Raw genomic sequence first — 18,497 nt, forward strand, 5'->3', positions numbered from 1 at the left:
TATACAACCACTGTGGAAAACAGTGTGGAGGTTCCTCAAAAAAATTAAAAATAGGGGTGCCTGGGTGGCTAACTTGGTTGAGCATGCAACTCTTGATTTTGGCTCAGGTCGAGATCCCACGGTCATGGGATTGAGCCCTGTGTCAGGCTTTGCACTGAGCATGGAGCCTGCTTGAGGTTCATTCTCTCCCTCTCTCCCTCCCCCCATCTCCCCTCTTCTCACTCATGCCCCCCCCCAATAAAATAAAAATTAGAAACAATTATCGTATCCAACAATTTCACTTGTAGGTACTTATCTAAAAAAAGTGAAAACACTAATTCAAAAAGACATATGCACCCCTGTGTTCATCACAGAATTGTTGGCAATAGCCAAGATATGGAAGCAACCTAAGTGTCCATCAATAGATTAACTTAATGGGTAAAGAAGATGTGCTGTATATGTGCAATGAAATATTACCCACTAAAAGATGAAATCTTGCCATTTGTGACAACATGGATGGACGTAGAAGGTGTTAAGCTAAGTGAAATAAGTCAGGCAGAGAAAGATACTGTATACTTTACTTATATGTGGGATCTAAAAAGCAAAACAAAACAAAATGGAAACAGTCTCATAGATACAGAGAACAGAGGGGAGGCGGGAGGGGTGTGAAATATGCGGAGAGGACTAAGAGGTATAATCCTCCAGTTATAAAATAAATAAGCTATGGGGATGTAATGTACAGCATAGAGAATATGGTCAGTAATACTGTAACAACTTTGTATGGCAACAGATGGTAATGACTTACTGTAGTGCCCATTTTGTATTAATATAAATATTAGATCACTGTGTTATACACCTGAAACTAATACAGTATTATATATCAATTATTCTTTAATTAAAAATTTAAAAAGGAAAATTTAAAAATTTTTGAACAAATTCTTAACATCTCTGTACCAAATTTTCAGTTCAAATTTCATAATAGTTTTACACTGTGCATTAACTATGCTTATTACACATGCAAACCCATCTAATCATCCAGTGAAAAGAGATTTCTTTGAAGGAAACATTAAATTGAATTAGCCAATATCAAGTTAATGAGATTTTCCTGTAGGCTGAACTAAAATTTAGTGATGGTTTACATTTTCAAAGTACTTGATAATAAATTTTTATTAAAACTGGGCCAAGAAAGCCCATTAGGGGATGATAGGGCCCGTACAATACTGTTGTTGAATAGAAGAAAATCCCAAATTTCCATGGAGGAAAATTTACTTGAGCAGGTTACTGACTTCTACTCTAAAGGGTTGTAAAAGAGAGTGAGAGGGTGATGTGTAGGCATATATATATCATTCATGAAGTCATGTAATGGGCTTCTGTAAACCATAAAGCTCTATTAAAGTATTAGGTATTATTACATTTGGTGTTAAGCAGACCACAAAGCAACTCCCACATTTTAGGAAAACAAGAAAAGGAAGTTAGATTTAACCATCTGGAAAGGTACTATAATCATAATTGTACCTCACATGAACAGGAAAATCCTGTCCTACACTGTTTACCAAGGAGCGCCAAAGCATTCTGTGCTGTTCTATAATAAATACATATCATGATAGATGCACTGGGTCTAAAGGAAGAAGAGAAAAGAAACAGACCACAAGTGAAATGAGTTGGCTAAAGTCACACATAATAGATTTCAGGGCCAGAAAGTCAAATCTATACCTGAGAAATTCCTTTTGTTTGAGGATTACGATTACTGAGTGACTATTAGACCAGAGATTTTAACGCCTTCGGGTATCGGGGAGGATTTGTAGAAAGACTATTTCACGGGGCGCCTGAGTGTCTCAGTCGGTTAAGCGGCTGACTTCGGCTCAGGTCATGATCTCACGGTCCGTGAGTTTGAGCTCCGCATCGGGCTCTGTTCTGACAGCTCAGAGCCTGGAGCCTGTCAGATTCTGTGTCTCCCTCTCTCTGACCCTCCCCCGTTCATGCTCTGTCTCTCTCTGTCTCAAAAATAAATAAACGTTAAAAAAAAAAAAAAAAAGACTGTTTCACCAGTGTAATCACCCACGAGGATGGGCTTGATCTTTGCCAGCTGTGTCCTTTGATGAGGCACGAGACAAAAACTCTTCACTGTTTCTCCATCTTAGGGCAGGATGGCTGTGTTACGAAATCTCCCTTTCTTCACCAGAAGGACAGGGACTCTAGGGTGAAGAACATTAGGAGCCCCTGGAGCAGGAGCAGATGTTTTTGTGTGAGAACTCAGGGCTTCCAAAGCTTTTCCCAAAGAGGCTGCCAGCCAGTGCAGGAGAGTCAGGAGATGCCACCTGCTATGTATCAAGAATCCAAGCTATAGCACAGAAGCTGGCCAGTGAATTCAGGGCCTAAGAAGTGGTACCAGGTCTTGGAGAAAGAAGAGAAGGAACTTTTGCAGGGGCTGCTAAGAAATTCCAACAGACAAGAATGTGGTCTTGGAAGAAATACGTGTTTTTTTAAAATTCAGCAAAAACAAACAAACTAGGGAATTATTTTGAAGTTAGAATATAAGAAACCATTCCAAAGCAGATGAACAAAAAGATGGCATCTGCAGGGGCAGTACAAGCAGAAAGACCAGCTTCACCAGGAACTATCCAAACACATTGTAAGCCAAAGTTCAGAAAAGTCAGAGCTAAAGAGAAACTATAAAAAACAGATGCAGAGAGGCTCCGGTTAGTTGTGGAATATTGAAGAGGAGGAAATACGTAATCATTAATCTTCCAAAGCTGTTGGCAGAACTCGTGCACAAAGCTGGACTTTAGCTAACACTAGGACAGTGGCTTCTACAGGAGCCAGTCGTCTCTTCTCAGTATTTATGTTCTACAGTGTGCCTAACATTCCTGGGCGATGTGAGCATAGTGCCTTTTTTTTTTTCCTGATTCGAAATGTTCTCATTGTGGAAAATTTGAGAAACTAAAAAGATACTTAAGATCCTCCATAAATAACACCCCTGAGAGAAAAGTGCAGTTAATATTTTGTACAAGATTAGGATTATATGGTATGTAGTTATTAAAGTACATCATCTATAACTTTTTGTGTCAAATGTATACATCTATATTTTTTATATGCCTTCATTTATTATCTAACAACTATAGTTTTGAGAAAACCAGTAAGAGTTCCTGACTCTCTGCTATAGTGTTTTTCTGTTTGTTAATATTAAAGGTAGCCAAATAAATAAGTGAGTTTTTCAGAATCATAGCAGGATTTGTCAGGAGTGGGAGGAATATAGGCAGTGGTGGATTTATAAGGCATGGATTTTGTATGGACCATTGCAGGGTTTATGGGCTGGTGACTTGCCTCACTACATTAATTGAACTCATTAGTGAAACCAAGTTTTAAGGGCAAGCTTAATTTGTTTTTAAAAATGGGATTTTGAAATATACTTAAATGATCGCAGTTACTGGCAATTAATCATTAGGTATTTAAGGAAAAGTTGTTAATATTCAGTTTGAATTAGAACCCTATGGAAGTAAGTTTTAACTCATTTATAAGGTGAGAGGGAGGAAAACAGTCTGAATTAGCCTGAACATTCCCAAATGAGAGTTAAATCTCCCTTACAAAAAAAGGCAATGTAATTTTAAAGGGTTAACACTTTCCCCCTTGGAGGAATATTATATTGTGCATGTCAGTACTGGGGGCTTAGAAAGTAGGAAACGTGAAAACAGGAGACTCGATCAGAATTAGAAGAATTTAGAGAGGACTTTTTCCTAAAAAAAAAAAAAAAAACAAAAAAACAAAAACAGAAGTTTTGGCTTTGTGATCCTTTAACAAAAAGATCTGCAAACATTCTCCGTGTATTATTATACTCATTTCCTAATCCTTAGGCTACAACATATTTGAAAAATCTGTTTAAGCAGCACAGTTTGAGTCCTTTTCCTATAGAAATCTTCCTCTTGTTCTCCACACTTCCAGTTTCTCCCATATGCTGTTAGGCTCGGACATTCCTGCTCTACCCATCTTTTATTTTTTGAGTTATCCCCCTTTACTCTTTCTGCTTTCTTGAGCCTTTTCCATTATTCTTCACATACCTTCCTTTCAGGCCATCCCTTAAGTTTCTATTGTGTTCTACCTCCTAGTTCAGAAGCCACCACCCAAACTGTAAACCACCCAGTGATGAGAGATCTGCCTGTTGTAAGCAAAACAAACTAATCACCACCTCACTTATTATACGTTTAAACTTAAGAGCAGTGCGTATCTTATGTGTTGTCATAGGATAAATAAAGGCTATTTTTTAAAAATTCCCTACAGTGCTTGCTTAAATTGCTACTGTATAACCTATCATGATTTAAATATCATCCTTAATACCTGATGAGTCTGCTGGGAGCATAACCACACAGTGCAGTTGGTTGGGCCATGGTCCACAACAGCAGACTACCCTGGTCTTCTCTCTGTTTTCACTTGTATTCAGACTTGACAACTGATACAGGAAATAATAGTTAATATTGTTAAGTAATGAGTTAATATTGCTTAAGACTAAAAACTCTCAAACTACTTTCTATAACTCAGCTACATTTTCACCTAGAGAGCTAGTCAAAGAGTTGTCCATAATTCCTCTTGACAAGCTCTTATTTCAGATTAACCTTAACTGAAAAGCATTGTCTGATACTTGCAGGAATCTGACCACATGGGTCAAACAGGAGGTTCTGTGCGAGGACCCCCAAGGTTGCCACCAAGGTAAGTAAGTGTGAGAAAACTTTTAAGAAGTAAATTAGAGAAAAACTAATGACTCAGACTGGACTCTGTTTTCTGTCATCAAAACTGAGTGTTGTTGGCCCAAGATCTTTTGAAGATGCATTAAACTCCTGAATTCTCCCAGACCACTAGCCTCTACTCTGTTTCTGACATCTGGTTGTAAGAATCTTTGCTCCTTCTTTCTTTTAACACAGCCCAGCAACTCACAGAGCACAAACACTGATCTGTATTACTTTTCCTCAACTTTTCCTCAACTAAAGGGAACAAGACCCTTTCTAAACCTAAAGCAACTCTGCTTCTTGAACGTCTACATGAACGTACGCACATACTCTGCATTATGAAATCAGCCTGGTTTTTGAAAGCCTTTCCAAAGGGAGACAGGCACTGTGAGCTCAGAGGGGACCTGCCCTCCTGAGTTCCAGAGCTACTTGAACAAAATGCTGTGATGCTATCAGAAGATGTTACTATGTTGGAAATTATTTTTGTCATAGAGATTATGGGAAGACTTTCAAAGTAATGGTTGTCTTACCCATTTTCAGAATTAGCTTTCTTTATATTAATCTAAATTAGGGTTTTAGTAATAATTCCTCTAACGCAAATATTGAGGGAATTTGATGTTCCTTTTCTAATTATGTATGGACCCCGTCAAATATACCTGATACCTTATTATTAGCATTTCATCTCATACTTTAGAAAGTGCTTAGTCTCCTGAAATAGTCATGGTGTGTTTAAGAGTAAATAGCGCCTTGGAGAGCTCATGATAGTAAATGCTTGTTTGTCTTAAACTAATGAATCTCTAGTGCAAGATAAGAGGAAGCTGGAGCATCATGGCATTTCCTCTAATAATATAATGTTTAATGCAGCAGTCGTTTGCTCAAAAATAGCATAGCCTGCATGTTTCAGAAATTGTATTACCCCAGCAGAAAGCTGTGTGTGTGTGTGTGTGTGTGTAAGAAAGAATAAAACAGGACCCTAATAATCAATCAAACACTGACTCCCAGCCCCTTCATTGACTTTCAGACCTATAAATGGAAAAGTTATACCGACTCGACAACCTCCTCCCAAGGGGGCCCCGGAGAGACCACCTCCCCCGAAACTTTCTGCAACCAGAGCATCAAATAAAAAACTGCCTTTTAATCGGTCTTCTTCTGACATGGATCTTCAGAAAAAACAAAGTAACTTGGCATTTGGACTTTCGAAAGCCAAGAGTCAAGTCTTTAAAAATCAAGATCCGGTGCTGCCCCCTCGCCCCAAACCAGGACACCCTCTCTACAGGAAATATATGGTGAGTGTAGCCCTTAAAAATGTTTGTAATCAAGAGATTTGTTCTAAAGTATAGAAATGATCTGTTATTCCTTAGAAAAAGATGATGAGACAAATGGGGACTTGCCCCTTGACACCATAATAGGGCTTTAGAGAAGTAGGCCATAATAAAACTAGGTCTTTAAAGCAGGGTTTCATTATTAGAAGAACTATAGGAAAAGAAAGCAGGGCAGACAGGGAGTGTAACCTGCTGTCTGGCTTGACCAAACAAACTGAAAAACCTGACCCAGTGGATTATACTGATGGGAGTAGCTCTGACAGATATTATAGTTTATAACTTGATATAGTTTATATCTTACAGCTACCTTGCCCACAGACTAAAATTTAAAATGAAATAGAAGGAAATTTCTCATTAAAATGGATGGTTTTTTCCTCACTTTCCCCTTTAGAAACCTAATTATCATGGCCCATGTAACAGTTACTGGTTAGAAGCTTTTAATCAATAATTGAGATAGTTGAGATATTAATTTTGTTCTCTTGAATGTGTTTTTTCATCATGTGACTTCAAAACATTTGTTCATTTCCCACTCTTAAGTGAAAATAGAGCTGATGTGCTCTCTCTACTTTGGTCAGGTTAGCCTGATAAAATACAAAACAAATAAAAATGAGAAGGAGAACAGAACTGTTTGCACTTTTTTAAATAATTGTGTGACAGTGGCTCTTAACAAAGACAACAATTAACAATATTATGTTATTCTACATTTCCTCATTAAGGAAATTTAAGCCATTTAGGATTTTTCTAATCCTAAGAGAAGGGTATAGACAGATAAGAAAAAGGTAGTATGCTCATTTTCATTTTCATTTTCATTTAAACTGATGAATAAAACCCAGGGGTGTTCTTTGGGATAGGTTACTTTAAAATAATAAATAAGAACAGTGACTGATGTATTGAGAACTTACTATGCGCCCGATATTGTTTAAACACTTTAGGGGTGCCTGGGTGGCTCCGTTGGTTAAGCATCCGACTTCAGCTCAGGTCATGATCTCATGGTTCATGGGTTTGAGCCCCGCATCAGGCTCTGTGCTGACAGCTCAGAGCCTGGAGCCTGCTTCGTATTCTGTGTCTCCCTCTCTCTCTCTGCCCTTCTCCCTCTCATGATGTGTCTGTCTCTCAAAAATAAATAAACGTTAAAAAAAAAAAAAAAGATTGTTGTTGAAACACTTTATGTGTATTATTCCTCACATCAGCCCTTGAAGTAAATACTGTTATTAACCTCTATTATACAAATGAAAAAAATAAGACACAGAGAAGTTAAGGAATTTGTCCAGGGTCACAAAATCAGTTAATGGTAGAGCCAAGATTTGAACGTAGATCAGCTGGCTCTGAGCCCCATGCTCTTAGCCAATAAGTCATACTATGAGTAGTATTAGTAGCTATAAAGTCTCTACTAGCTTTGGACATTCTATGTTAAGAGCCTCATTCAGGAAAAATCATATTTTGCTGGTTCTTAGCATAGCTGTATAATGTCAGTAAAACATTTGGATAGCTCAAATTAATAAATTCAAAATGATAGTATATTAGAGTAGTATGTCTCAGTATGAAATAATTCCTTAAGTCTCATTTTTTCCATGGACATCCCTTGATTAAATTGCTAAAATCAAGACTCTGGTTCCTTTGGGAGCCTGGGACTCTTAACAAGGATGCTGGGAATCACCACCACCCAACCCAGCCTTACAGGGACACATCCTTGCACTCTGAATCTTTGCTTATGAGTGATTGAAATCTGCCTTTTCTTGTTGGAAGTGAGCTTGTGTGATCACACTTCCTGGATATACCCTCTGGCCTGCACTTATCAGACCAAATTTATCAAGGCAGGGAACAGCCCTCTGGCTAAAAGTCATTCTAAGATCAGACAGCTGAGTACGAAGTGACTGGGGTCAGGCAATGAAATGGGTTTAAGTAGATACTTGGTATCAGAGAGACTCTAGGAGAAAAGGAAATTGAAGGCAAATGGAAGCAGTTAAGCCCTACAGAGGAGGCTCCAATCCCCTATCAGCCTTCAGAAAACAGCCATTGAGAACCCTGCAGTAAAGACATGGCTTAGGCTCTGAGGTCAGGTGCTGAGCATTTATCCTTTAAATGCTTTAAATCAGGAGACTTGGTGGGCCTTGTCCTACAGAATAGAACTTCCTGGTTGTACTTGTTAAAGGGAATTTTTGGCCACATTCTTCACATTCCTATACTATTAGTATCCATTTCTCATGGATCCCACTAGATCTAGAGCTTGAGGAACCCAAGTGAAGAGTTTAACTGCTAGAAAAGTTGCACTTTAGGCACACATTTGACATCTCCACATTATCAGCAGTTTATGAGGAGGCTATTTGATTGTGAATAATCCTTTTGTGCGTTTGTGTTTAAGCTGTCTGTGCCTCATGGAATTGCCAATGAAGACATTGTCTCCCAAAACCCTGGAGAACTCTCTTGTAAGGTAAAGTAGAGCTCTTTCTTTACTAACTAATGTAAAAAAATCAGTGTCCTCTGTTACTCCTTTACACATTATTAAATGCTTTAGGCTCCAAAGATTAAAATGTGAAAAAAGTAATAATGTTTTATTAAATAATAATTGCTTCAGAGTGTGATATTGTGCCTTACAGCGTGGGGACGTACTTGTGATGCTGAAGCAGGCAGAAAATAATTACTTGGAATGCCAAAAGGGAGAAGATATTGGCAGAGTTCACCTGTCTCAGATAAAGATTATCACCCCACTTGATGAACATCTTAGAAGCAGACCAAACGTAAGGAATTAATATTGCACAGCTGTCATGTCACACATGGCAGCACATTTCATAGAACTATTAATTATATCTCATCCTCAGGTTTTTATTAGCACGTTTATTTTAACCAGAGTAAAAATTGCAGTAGCATTTTATTTCATTTTAAGAATAAATGACTTCTGAAAGACTTGCCCCTGCCATGCTAATCACTTTGACACACAGAATGACTACCATGTGTTGTCTTCCTCATAGCATACTGACTTACAGCAACCAGAGCACTCACCATTAATATTCAACTGTGAGAGCTATTTTTTTTTCCAAAATAATGTAAACATGTTTACCAAACTGCCCGAGATTAGTTTCCTGGCAGAAAGGATAATTATTTTAACGGGGGCCCTATAAATGCTAAGTCTGACATTAAAAAGCACTTGCCTTTAAGATTTAAGCTTAGAGTAAACCTCATTTCTCTGATCATAGCTCAAAATAATGAAATGAAATGTAATCCAACAACCTAAAGTCACAGTTTAGGCCTAACAAATTTGTGGAGCCTGGGAGAATGCAATGATTAGCGAAGTTCGTTTGTTTAGCAAGAAAAATAGCATTGAATAATTTATAGAGGTGTATTCGTAAAAGAGCTTCTTAAGTTACCCAGTTAAATTTTCACTATCTGTTAGTTAATGTGGCAAACCTGAAAAATAATACCCACCAATCATTTAACCCAAGTAAAGTATTTGGTTTGCCATTCATCCTAGTTTTCATAATCTAGTCCAATTCTTTCTTCTTAGAAGGCAGTTTATCTTTTGAAGTTTGCCAAGAAACTTAAAAATTTGTGTCTTGGAAAGCAGAGAAGATATGTGTTAAACTAGTCACAGGTAGGATACTGAAATTCTAACTTTAGTCCACACAGGGAAAGTTCTCCTATTACTCATTTTCTCTTTGTTTTGATATAGCATTATCCATCTGTCACAGCCATCCTTCCTCTCTCAGAACACACTGATGGGTGACAGTGGGAGTTATAGGGCCAAAAAGCTTTCCTCAGTGAAAACCAGAAGCTAAAAAATTAGAAGTTACTCTTATAATAGTCCAGAGGTTTGACACTTTAAACATTACCTGCCTTCCTCTTACACCATAGACTTGAAGACACCTGGCCTCCATTGGCCAACTACTGCTGATACCAAAATGAAGCCTCCTTTAGAAAACTCTGGGTTCATGGCTAGCATTACACTTTTTAGAAAAATAAACATTACCTACTTGTAAGCCTAGTTTTAAGGTACAGATTTCTAAAGATGAGTTATACTTTCTCCTGCGTTAGTAAACAGAAAATACTGAACATTATCAGCTGAGGTTGAGCCTGTCAAGTCACAAGGCAAGTGGAAGATTGTTACCTAGTGCCTGGTTGTGAGCACAGATTTATGTCTCAGGGAGCTGGGTTTCAGTTCACTGTATATCACCCTAGGCAGTTTTTTAACCTATCTCTAAACTTTTTTTTTTTTTTTTTTTTTTAATTTTAGAGAGTGAGTTGGGGAGAGGGGCAGAGGGAGAGGAAGAATGTTAAGGTTCTGCACTCTCAGTGCAGAGCTGGAAGCAGAGCTTGCTTGATCCCACGACCCTGAGATGGTGAGCTGATCTGAAATCCAAGAGCTGGACGCTCAACCAACTGAGCCACCCAGGCGCCCCATCTAAACTTCATTTTTTTAATGTAGAAAATAGTTAAGATAACTCCACAGAGATATTTTTAGAATTGATTTATTATATGATTCCATTTATATAAAAGTCCACATTAGGTAAATCCAGAAAGTAGGTTAGTGATTGCCTAGGGCTATGGGGAGGGTGCAGAGGGAATGACTGCTAATGGGGAGGGCGTGTCTTTTCAGAGTGATAAAAATGGTCTACACTTAGATTGTGGTGATAGTTGCAGTTTTGTGAATTTGCCAAAACTATGTACACTTTAAATGGATGGATTTTATGGTATTATTATGGAGTTATATCTCAAAGATGTTTAAAAACTTAAAAGAGCTAATTAATGCATATAAGGCGTTTACCCTGGTGAGTAGCACATAGAGAGTAAACAATGAGTATTGGCAGTTTTTATTCATTTGTATCCACAATTATGGTCATATTAGAAAGAGCGTTGAGGGGGCTCCTGGGTGGCTCAGTCCATTGAGCATCCATCTTCGGCTCTGGTCATGATCTCTCAGTTCGTGGGTTCGAGCCCTGTGTCGAGCTCTGTTCTCACAGCTCAGAGTCTAGAGCCTGCTTCAGATACTCTGTCTCCCTTTGTGCCCCTCCCCTGCTTGTGCTCTGTCCATCTCTCTCTCTCAAAAATAAATAAACATTAAAAAAATTTAGAAAGAGAAAGGGAAGGAGGCAAACTGTAAGAGACTCTTAAATACTGAGAACAAACTGAGGGTTGATGGGGGGTGGGGAGAGGGGACAGTGGGTGATAGGCATTGAGGAGGGCATCTGTTGGGATGAGCACTTGGTGTTGTATGGAAACCAATTTGACAATAAATTACATTTAAAAAAATTTTAGAAAGAAAGCGCTTTGAAATATATTAAATTTACCTACCAAACACCCACCCTAATGGTGTGGTCCGAGTTGTACTGACCTCTTGTGGCCAATGCTGTGTAGTCTGTTCCTCTTGCCCTATAGCTGCCAGGCCAGGTTGGTGAGCAGCCTTGTGGGGATATCCATGCATTGAAGACAGAGAAGGGAAACTGACTGGGAGTCTCAAGTTACTGTCCCACCTCTTCTACCCACTCAGGCTTAGTCACATTCAGCTTGTTGGGCCATTTGAAGATTCATGTTTGTTTTGGTGTGGGGTAAGCCTCTGACTTCATTTTTTCCAAATGGATAGCCCTCTAACCTGACACCATTTATCGAATAGTCATTCTTTTTTCCACAGATGTAAATCAGGAGAAAAAAAATGAAAAACCACACATACACACATATAATTATGTAAATAATTTTTTAGAGCCCCTGCAGACTGCAAATATTTCATGGTTCCTTTCCACAATCCTGAACTTCCCATCATGCTCATTTATTTAGAGAAAAATACTGAGCAGCTTCTAAGAAAATTGTCAGGGTGACTTTGAGAAGCTAGTGTAGCGAGCTGCCATTAACCATTACTGTCTTGACCTAGGTTCGTATTTCTCTATACCTAACTTGGGAGAATATAGCATGCCTCTGCAGGTGCAATTTGGTTAAAGATGAGGTAATAAATCGGCCTTCATTTAGTTCACAGGTTTGCCAGTGTTGAAAATAATATCTTTTAGTCAGATTAGATGAGGAGGAGGAGGAAGTGGAAGAGGAGAGTAAGTCTATCTGTTCATATTAAATAAAACTAAGAATAACAGTGATTCAGGATTTCAGGCTATATTATAAAGCTGTAGTCTTCAAGACAGTATGGTACTGGCACAAAAACAGACACATGGATCAATGGAATAGAATAGAAAACCCAGAAATGGACCCACAACCATATGGTCAACTAACCTTTGACAAAGCAGTAAAGAATATCCAGTGTAGGAAAGACAGTCTCTTCAACAAATGGTGTTGGGAAAACTGGATTGCAACATGCAGAAGAATGAAACTGGACCTCTTTCTTACACCATATACAAAAATAAATTCAAAATGGATACAGAACCTAAATGTGAGGAAACCATCCAAATCCTAGAGGAGAACACAGGCAGCTATAGCAGCTTGGCTATAGCAACTTCTTACTAGAAGGGAAACAAAAGCAGACGTGAACTATTGGGGCTTTATCAAGATAGAAAGCTTCTGCAAAGTGAAAGAAACAATCACCAAAACTAAAAGGCAGCCTACAGAATGGGAGAAGATATGTGCAAAGGACATATCTGATAAAGGGTTAGTATCTAAAATCTATGAAGAGCTCAGCAAACTCAACACCCAACAAACACATAATCCAGTTAAGAAATGGGCAGAAGATAATGAATAAAAACTTTTCCAAAGAAGACATCCAGATGGCTAACAGACACATGAAAAGATACTCAACATCGCTTATCATCAGGGAAATACAAGTCAAAACCACGATGAGGTACCACCTCACACCTATCAGAATGGCTAAAATTAACAACACAAGAAACAACAGGTGTTGGTGAGGATGTGAAGAAAGGGTAATCTGCTGTTGGTGGGAATGCAAACTGGTGCAGTCACTCTGGAGAACAGTATGGAGGTTCCTCAAAAAACTAAAAATAGAACTACCCTAGGACCTGGCAATTGTACAACTAGGTATTTACCCAAAGGATACAAAATTACAGATTTAAAGGGGTCCATGCACCCCGATGTTTATAACAGCATTATCAACAATAGCCAAGCTATGGAGAAACCCCAGATGTCCATCAACTGACGACTGGATAAAGAAGATGTGGCATATATATATAATGGAATATTACTCAGCCATTAGAAAGAGTGAAATCTTGCCATTTGCAACAACATGGATGAAGCTAGGGTGTATTATGCTAAGTGATGTAAGTCAGTCAGAGAAAGACAAATATAGGATTTCACTAGTGGAATTTAAGAAACAAAACAGGTGAACATATGGGAGGGGGGAAAAAAGAAAGGGAAACAAACTGTGAGGGCTCTTAATGATAGAGAACAAAGTGAGGGTTGATGGAGGGAGGTGGGTGGGGGGTGGCCTGGATGGGTGATGGGTATCAAGGAGGTCAGTTGTGATGAGCACTGGATGTTGCCTGTAATTGATGAATCACTGACTTCTCCTGAAATCAATATTGCACTGTTAAGTAGCAAGAATTTAAATAAAATTTTAAAAAGAAAGATTAAGTTTTAAAAACTAAGAGTAACAGTTGCTTATCAATGAGAAAAGGTCACTCTTCAACTTTACTCTCTCCCTTAGCCAATCTAGGAAGTTGGCTAAATGGGTAGAGAATATTGAATTCTCTTTGCTAATTTAGTTAGAATTACTGTTGAATAAACCATTTAGATTAAATAGAAAATCCAGGGCAGGCATGGGAGGTAGTGTTGGTCTTCAAATTAGAGAAAGCCTTCAGTTAAGTGGTAATAAATGAAATGGATTTTACTTTTTGTGAATTATACTTTTGTGGAAGTCATTAGCTCTTTTCATTATGAAAGGCAAGAGTATAAATTGCAGAGCTTTCTTCTTTTACCATTTTAATGAAGACTCAACTTTGAAGGCTCTGTTCTTGAGGTGTAGTACTGATAACAGTTTAAAGAAAAAGCAACCCTGGCAAGGTACACAGATCAAAAAACACTACTTCAGGGTAGAATGGTACCAGTTAATAAAAAAAATTTTTTTAAGTTAATTCCCTTTTAATTTACTCTCGTGGTTTTAAGAAAAATGCTAGGGGATATCATAATTGAGAGTTATTTTTGTCCTCCCTTGGCAAGGACACATGCCTTTTCAACTTGATAATGATTCCCTTGTTTGGCTCAACTATGTGGTTTGCATCTTGTACTCAGAATGTAATTATGTCAAGAGGATTCTAATGAGAAAAAAAAAAATGGTCTCAGAGCGAATAGCAAATCCAGCATGCATCGTGCACACTTCATTCACAGCTCTGTTTTTCCCCCTAAGGATCCAAGCCATCCAAGCCGTGCTCAGAAGCCTGTTGACAATAGTGCCCCTCATGCTGTTGTTCTTCATGATTTCCCAGCAGGTAAGCACATAAATAATAAAGTGGTAGAGCTCAGGATCCCTGAGCAGATATCTTCCCTGAGTTAACCTCTCGAGGACATCTTCATTTTCTGTGCCAAAAAAGATTGGTCATTTTACCACTCACCATGCCTTCCAGAAGGGTCATTAATACCCAACTGTTCCAGAGAGCTTAGCTGCATTCCCTTGCCTTTAAAACTCCCTGTGAGAGAGAGAATGAGGGGAGACAGAAAGGGCTGGGGGTGGAGGGATTCCCTTGCAATGAGCAAAAAGTGAATTGCCTACCAGTTGCAAACTTTTAACTCTTTAAAAACTATGCATATTGCACCCCCAAAAATGCATACCAGTTAACAATTAAAATGAAATTCTTTTTTTTTTTAATGTTTATTTTTGAGAGTGAGCGCACAATCTGGGGAGGGGCAGAGAGAGGGGACAGAGGATCCCAAGCTCCCTGTTGATAGCAGGAAGCCCAATGTGATGCAGGGTTCAAACTCCCGAACAATGAGATCGTGACCTGAGCCAAAGTCGGATGCTTAACGTACTGAGCCACCCAGGTGCCCCATAATGAAATTAGTTCTAATTTAATGAGGGAAATAATTTTCTCCTAAGAGTTGCAAAACCTACACACAGAACTTAGCTATTACTTATGTGATGAAAATACACATTTTTTGTAATCAATTTTTAAATACCTTTTATATTCAAGGCTAAAATAAGCTCCTATTTTTTTAGGTTTATTTATTTATTTTGAGGAGGGGGGGGCGCAGAGAGAGAGAGGAAGAGAGAGAATCCCCAGTAGGCTCCACACTTAGTGCAGAGCCCAACATGGGGCTCAATCCCACGACCCTGGGATCATGACCTGAGCTGAGTCAGATGCTCAACCAATTGAGCCACCCAGGTGCCACTACAAATAAACTCATGATTTATTAAAACTTCTTATAATCTACTTGGTAGACTGATTTTTATTTCAGTGTGAGTAGATTTACTTGCTAAGGAACTATACTAGTCCCTTAGTTAATATTTTAGATTGAAATGATTTTTAAGCATGATTGAAAATAATAATATTCTACATGTCTATAAAATATTTCATTGCTCAAGATGTATTTAGCAAAGGGTTTATATTAACCTGGTAGGAACCATTGACCAACAAAATAGTTTTTTTTAACCATCTCCCATCAATCAGTGCATGGTAAATACATCTAATTTGGCCTTTAAAAAGGAAGCTTATAATAACAATATCCTCCCAAAAAAGAGTATGTTTTTTAAGTCAATTTTATTAGTATAATCTGTTCTTAAAATCAATAGAATGTACTGCCTCAGTGGACAGAACTGAAAGCTACTTTGTGCGCTGCTTTAATCAAATCTGCAACCAAGAGAATTCATCACACATAATTATAATTTTATGTTACAGAGCAAGTTGATGATTTGCACCTCACTTCTGGAGAAATTGTTTATCTTCTGGAAAAAATAGACACAGATTGGTATAGAGGGAAATGTAGAAACCAGACTGGTATATTTCCTGCCAACTACGTCAAAGTAATTGTAAGTGGGTAGTGCTTGTTTAAATTGGTCATATATTTGGTGGGTTCTATGTGACTTGCAGTTTGGAAAAAACCAGAAGCCTAGATAGCCTAGATTCTTTTTTTTTTTTTTTTTTTTTAAGTTTATTTATTTATTTTTGAGGTGGTTAGGGGCAAAAACAGAGGGAGAGAGAGAGATTCCAAGCAGGCTTCACACAGTCAGCACAGAGCCTATTGCGGGGCTGTAACCCACGAACCATGAGATGATGACTTGAGCCAAAATCAAGAGTTGGGCGCTGAACTGACCGAGCCACCCAGGCACCCCAAAGCCTAGATTCTTATATTCTAATTCTCTGTTTTCCATTGATCCCTTTGGTATTTGGAAAATTTTTAAAAGAAAATTTTTGTTCAGCTAGGCAATGATTAATTTTATTATATTATATGGAGTATTAAAACTTAATACCTAAATGCTCTCGGAAATCTAAGGTGAAAAATGCAGGTCAACTAGTGAACCAACTTGGAGGGTGGATAAGCACTAAAGGATATATATTAATTCTTTGAAACATTTAGTAAACAATAATTAAATGTTACTGGATAGTCCCGAAGGAATGTCCCCTGAGATTATGGTGCCAAGTTTTCTTTGAGGTAGATTTCACTTTCGGTTTCTTTCATCCTTTCCATTCCCATTTATTTCCATTTAAAAAAATAGATTGGGGAATACTAAAGTACTTTTATTGGGGGTAGTGGTCCATTAATTATGTTTCATATAATAATTTCAAATCTGATTGGGAAAAATTATATTAAGTATCAGAATTTTTACACCCTCACAGCCTACAGTATGTGAGCCCATATTATAGAGCCCTAAGTGTAAGCCCAGGTGGCTGTGAACTATGGAGATAAAATCAGAATGCCACTTGAACATTTATATCAATGGGAAGAGTATGACTCAGTCTCTGATATAACTTATTGATACTGGAAAATATCAATAAAGCTAGCTTATATCATTAAGCTTTAACAGCTTATTTAAGTGGGAAAAAGCCAATGACTTTTCATTACATCAGAAATTTAGGAAACAAATATAACAGAAAACCTGTATTTTTTCAAATATAAATGAGCTTGAGTCTCTTGAATTATAAAAAGTGGGTCTTAAAAATTGTCTAGTGTATATATGCCCTGATTCTTTGGACAATCTAACCACATTCTCTAAATTAATATTAAGAATAATGTTAGTTTTAGCACTCTTTCTCATTTTTCTTCTGCCCAATGTAGCAGTACTTTAAAAAGCACAATTACCACACTGAAATCAATCACACTGAATCTGCCACATTATTGGTATAAGTGTTATTTCTAAACCTACAGGTTTAAAAAATTGTTTTAAAACTTTTAGAATTTATCAGGAAGGGTGCTGATTTATTTAATATAGACCTCTAAACCTTAAGTAGTTTTCAGACTTAGTGCATTATGGTCAATATTTTATTACAACCCAGCTCTACCGAGCCCTGTAAATAAAGTATTCTCTAAAGTGCTTGCCACTTAATAGATGCTCACTGAGTACTAATTCCTTTCTTCCTTCCCTATTCACACTGAAGGAAAATAAAATGTTCTAGAGTTATGAAAATAGAAGAAATCCACAAGTTTGATTAAAATGTTTTTTGGGGGGGTCAGAAAAGTATTGCAGAATTCTGCCAACACTTGGAATACGTGTGGTAGTGCGTGAATGCTTTCTGCCTAGTTTCTATCTTAAGTCGTCCTCATCTGAAGTTTTCAACTTACAGAATGTGGGAGAGAGAAAACTCAGTCCAGGGTGGGATGATATTAATGTGCTTATTCTATTCTAATGTGCAAATTGTTGCCTTGACTTTGTCTTTACAGATTGATGTTCCCGAAGGAGGAAAAGGGAAAAGAGAATCTGTGTCATCTCATTGTGTTAAGTAAGTTTTATTTGTGTCCTTTTGCACCAAATGCAAAGGAGGCAAGCATTTATATCCTAAAGAATTACCAAACTGAAAACACTTCAGATGTGTGATTATTCACATTCTCAGTGTGTCTTTGTAATTATGAGGAAAACTTTGCCTTAGTGGGAGGCGCCAGGCTGGCTCAGCTGGTAGAGCATGTGACTCTTGATCCTCGGGGTTGTTAAGTTTGAGCCCCATGTTGGGTGTAAAGATTGCTTGAAAGTGAAATCTGTTTTTAAAATAAATGAATAGGGGCGCCTGGGTGGCTCAGTTGGTTAAGCGTCCGACTTCGGCTCAGGTCATGATCTCGCAGTCCATGAGTTCGAGCCCCCCATCAGGCTCTGTGCTGACAGCTTAGAGCCTGGAGCCTGTTTCGGATTCTGTGTCTCCCTCTCTCTCTGACCCTCCCCCGTTCATGCTCTGTCTCTCCCTGTCTCAAAAATAAATAAACGTTATTAAATAAATAAATAAATAAATAAATAAATAAATAAATAAAATGAATAAAAATTAAAAGCCTTAGTGGATTAAAATTCTGATGAAAATGCGACATGTTGGAAGAAGCTGGCATAAACAATACTCTGTCATACAGGACATATAGACACACACACAGAGCCACAGACTGTCTATCCTAGAACTTC

The 18,497-nt window shown here is 37.9% G+C and overlaps 1 protein-coding gene across 5 annotated transcripts in view; it reads left to right on the forward strand.

Annotated features, from left to right (window-relative positions):
• Positions 1–18,497, forward strand: part of SH3D19 (SH3 domain containing 19) — a 188,222-nt gene that overhangs the window by 157,050 nt on the left and 12,675 nt on the right. For 3 of the 5 annotated variants that reach the window (XM_043567522.1, XM_043567531.1, XM_043567554.1), the window contains 7 exons: positions 4,619–4,680; positions 5,719–5,983; positions 8,382–8,450; positions 8,617–8,757; positions 14,310–14,391; positions 15,796–15,926; positions 17,777–17,835. In XM_043567522.1, the coding sequence (XP_043423457.1) occupies positions 4,619–4,680; positions 5,719–5,983; positions 8,382–8,450; positions 8,617–8,757; positions 14,310–14,391; positions 15,796–15,926; positions 17,777–17,835 (809 nt within the window). The remainder of the gene's footprint in view (positions 1–4,618; positions 4,681–5,718; positions 5,984–8,381; positions 8,451–8,616; positions 8,758–14,309; positions 14,392–15,795; positions 15,927–17,776; positions 17,836–18,497) is intronic. The other 2 variants (XM_043567539.1, XM_043567547.1) reach the window with 1 other exon arrangement.

Source organism: Prionailurus bengalensis, chromosome B1 (assembly GCF_016509475.1).
Source record: "Prionailurus bengalensis isolate Pbe53 chromosome B1, Fcat_Pben_1.1_paternal_pri, whole genome shotgun sequence".
NCBI lineage: Eukaryota > Metazoa > Chordata > Mammalia > Carnivora > Felidae > Prionailurus > Prionailurus bengalensis.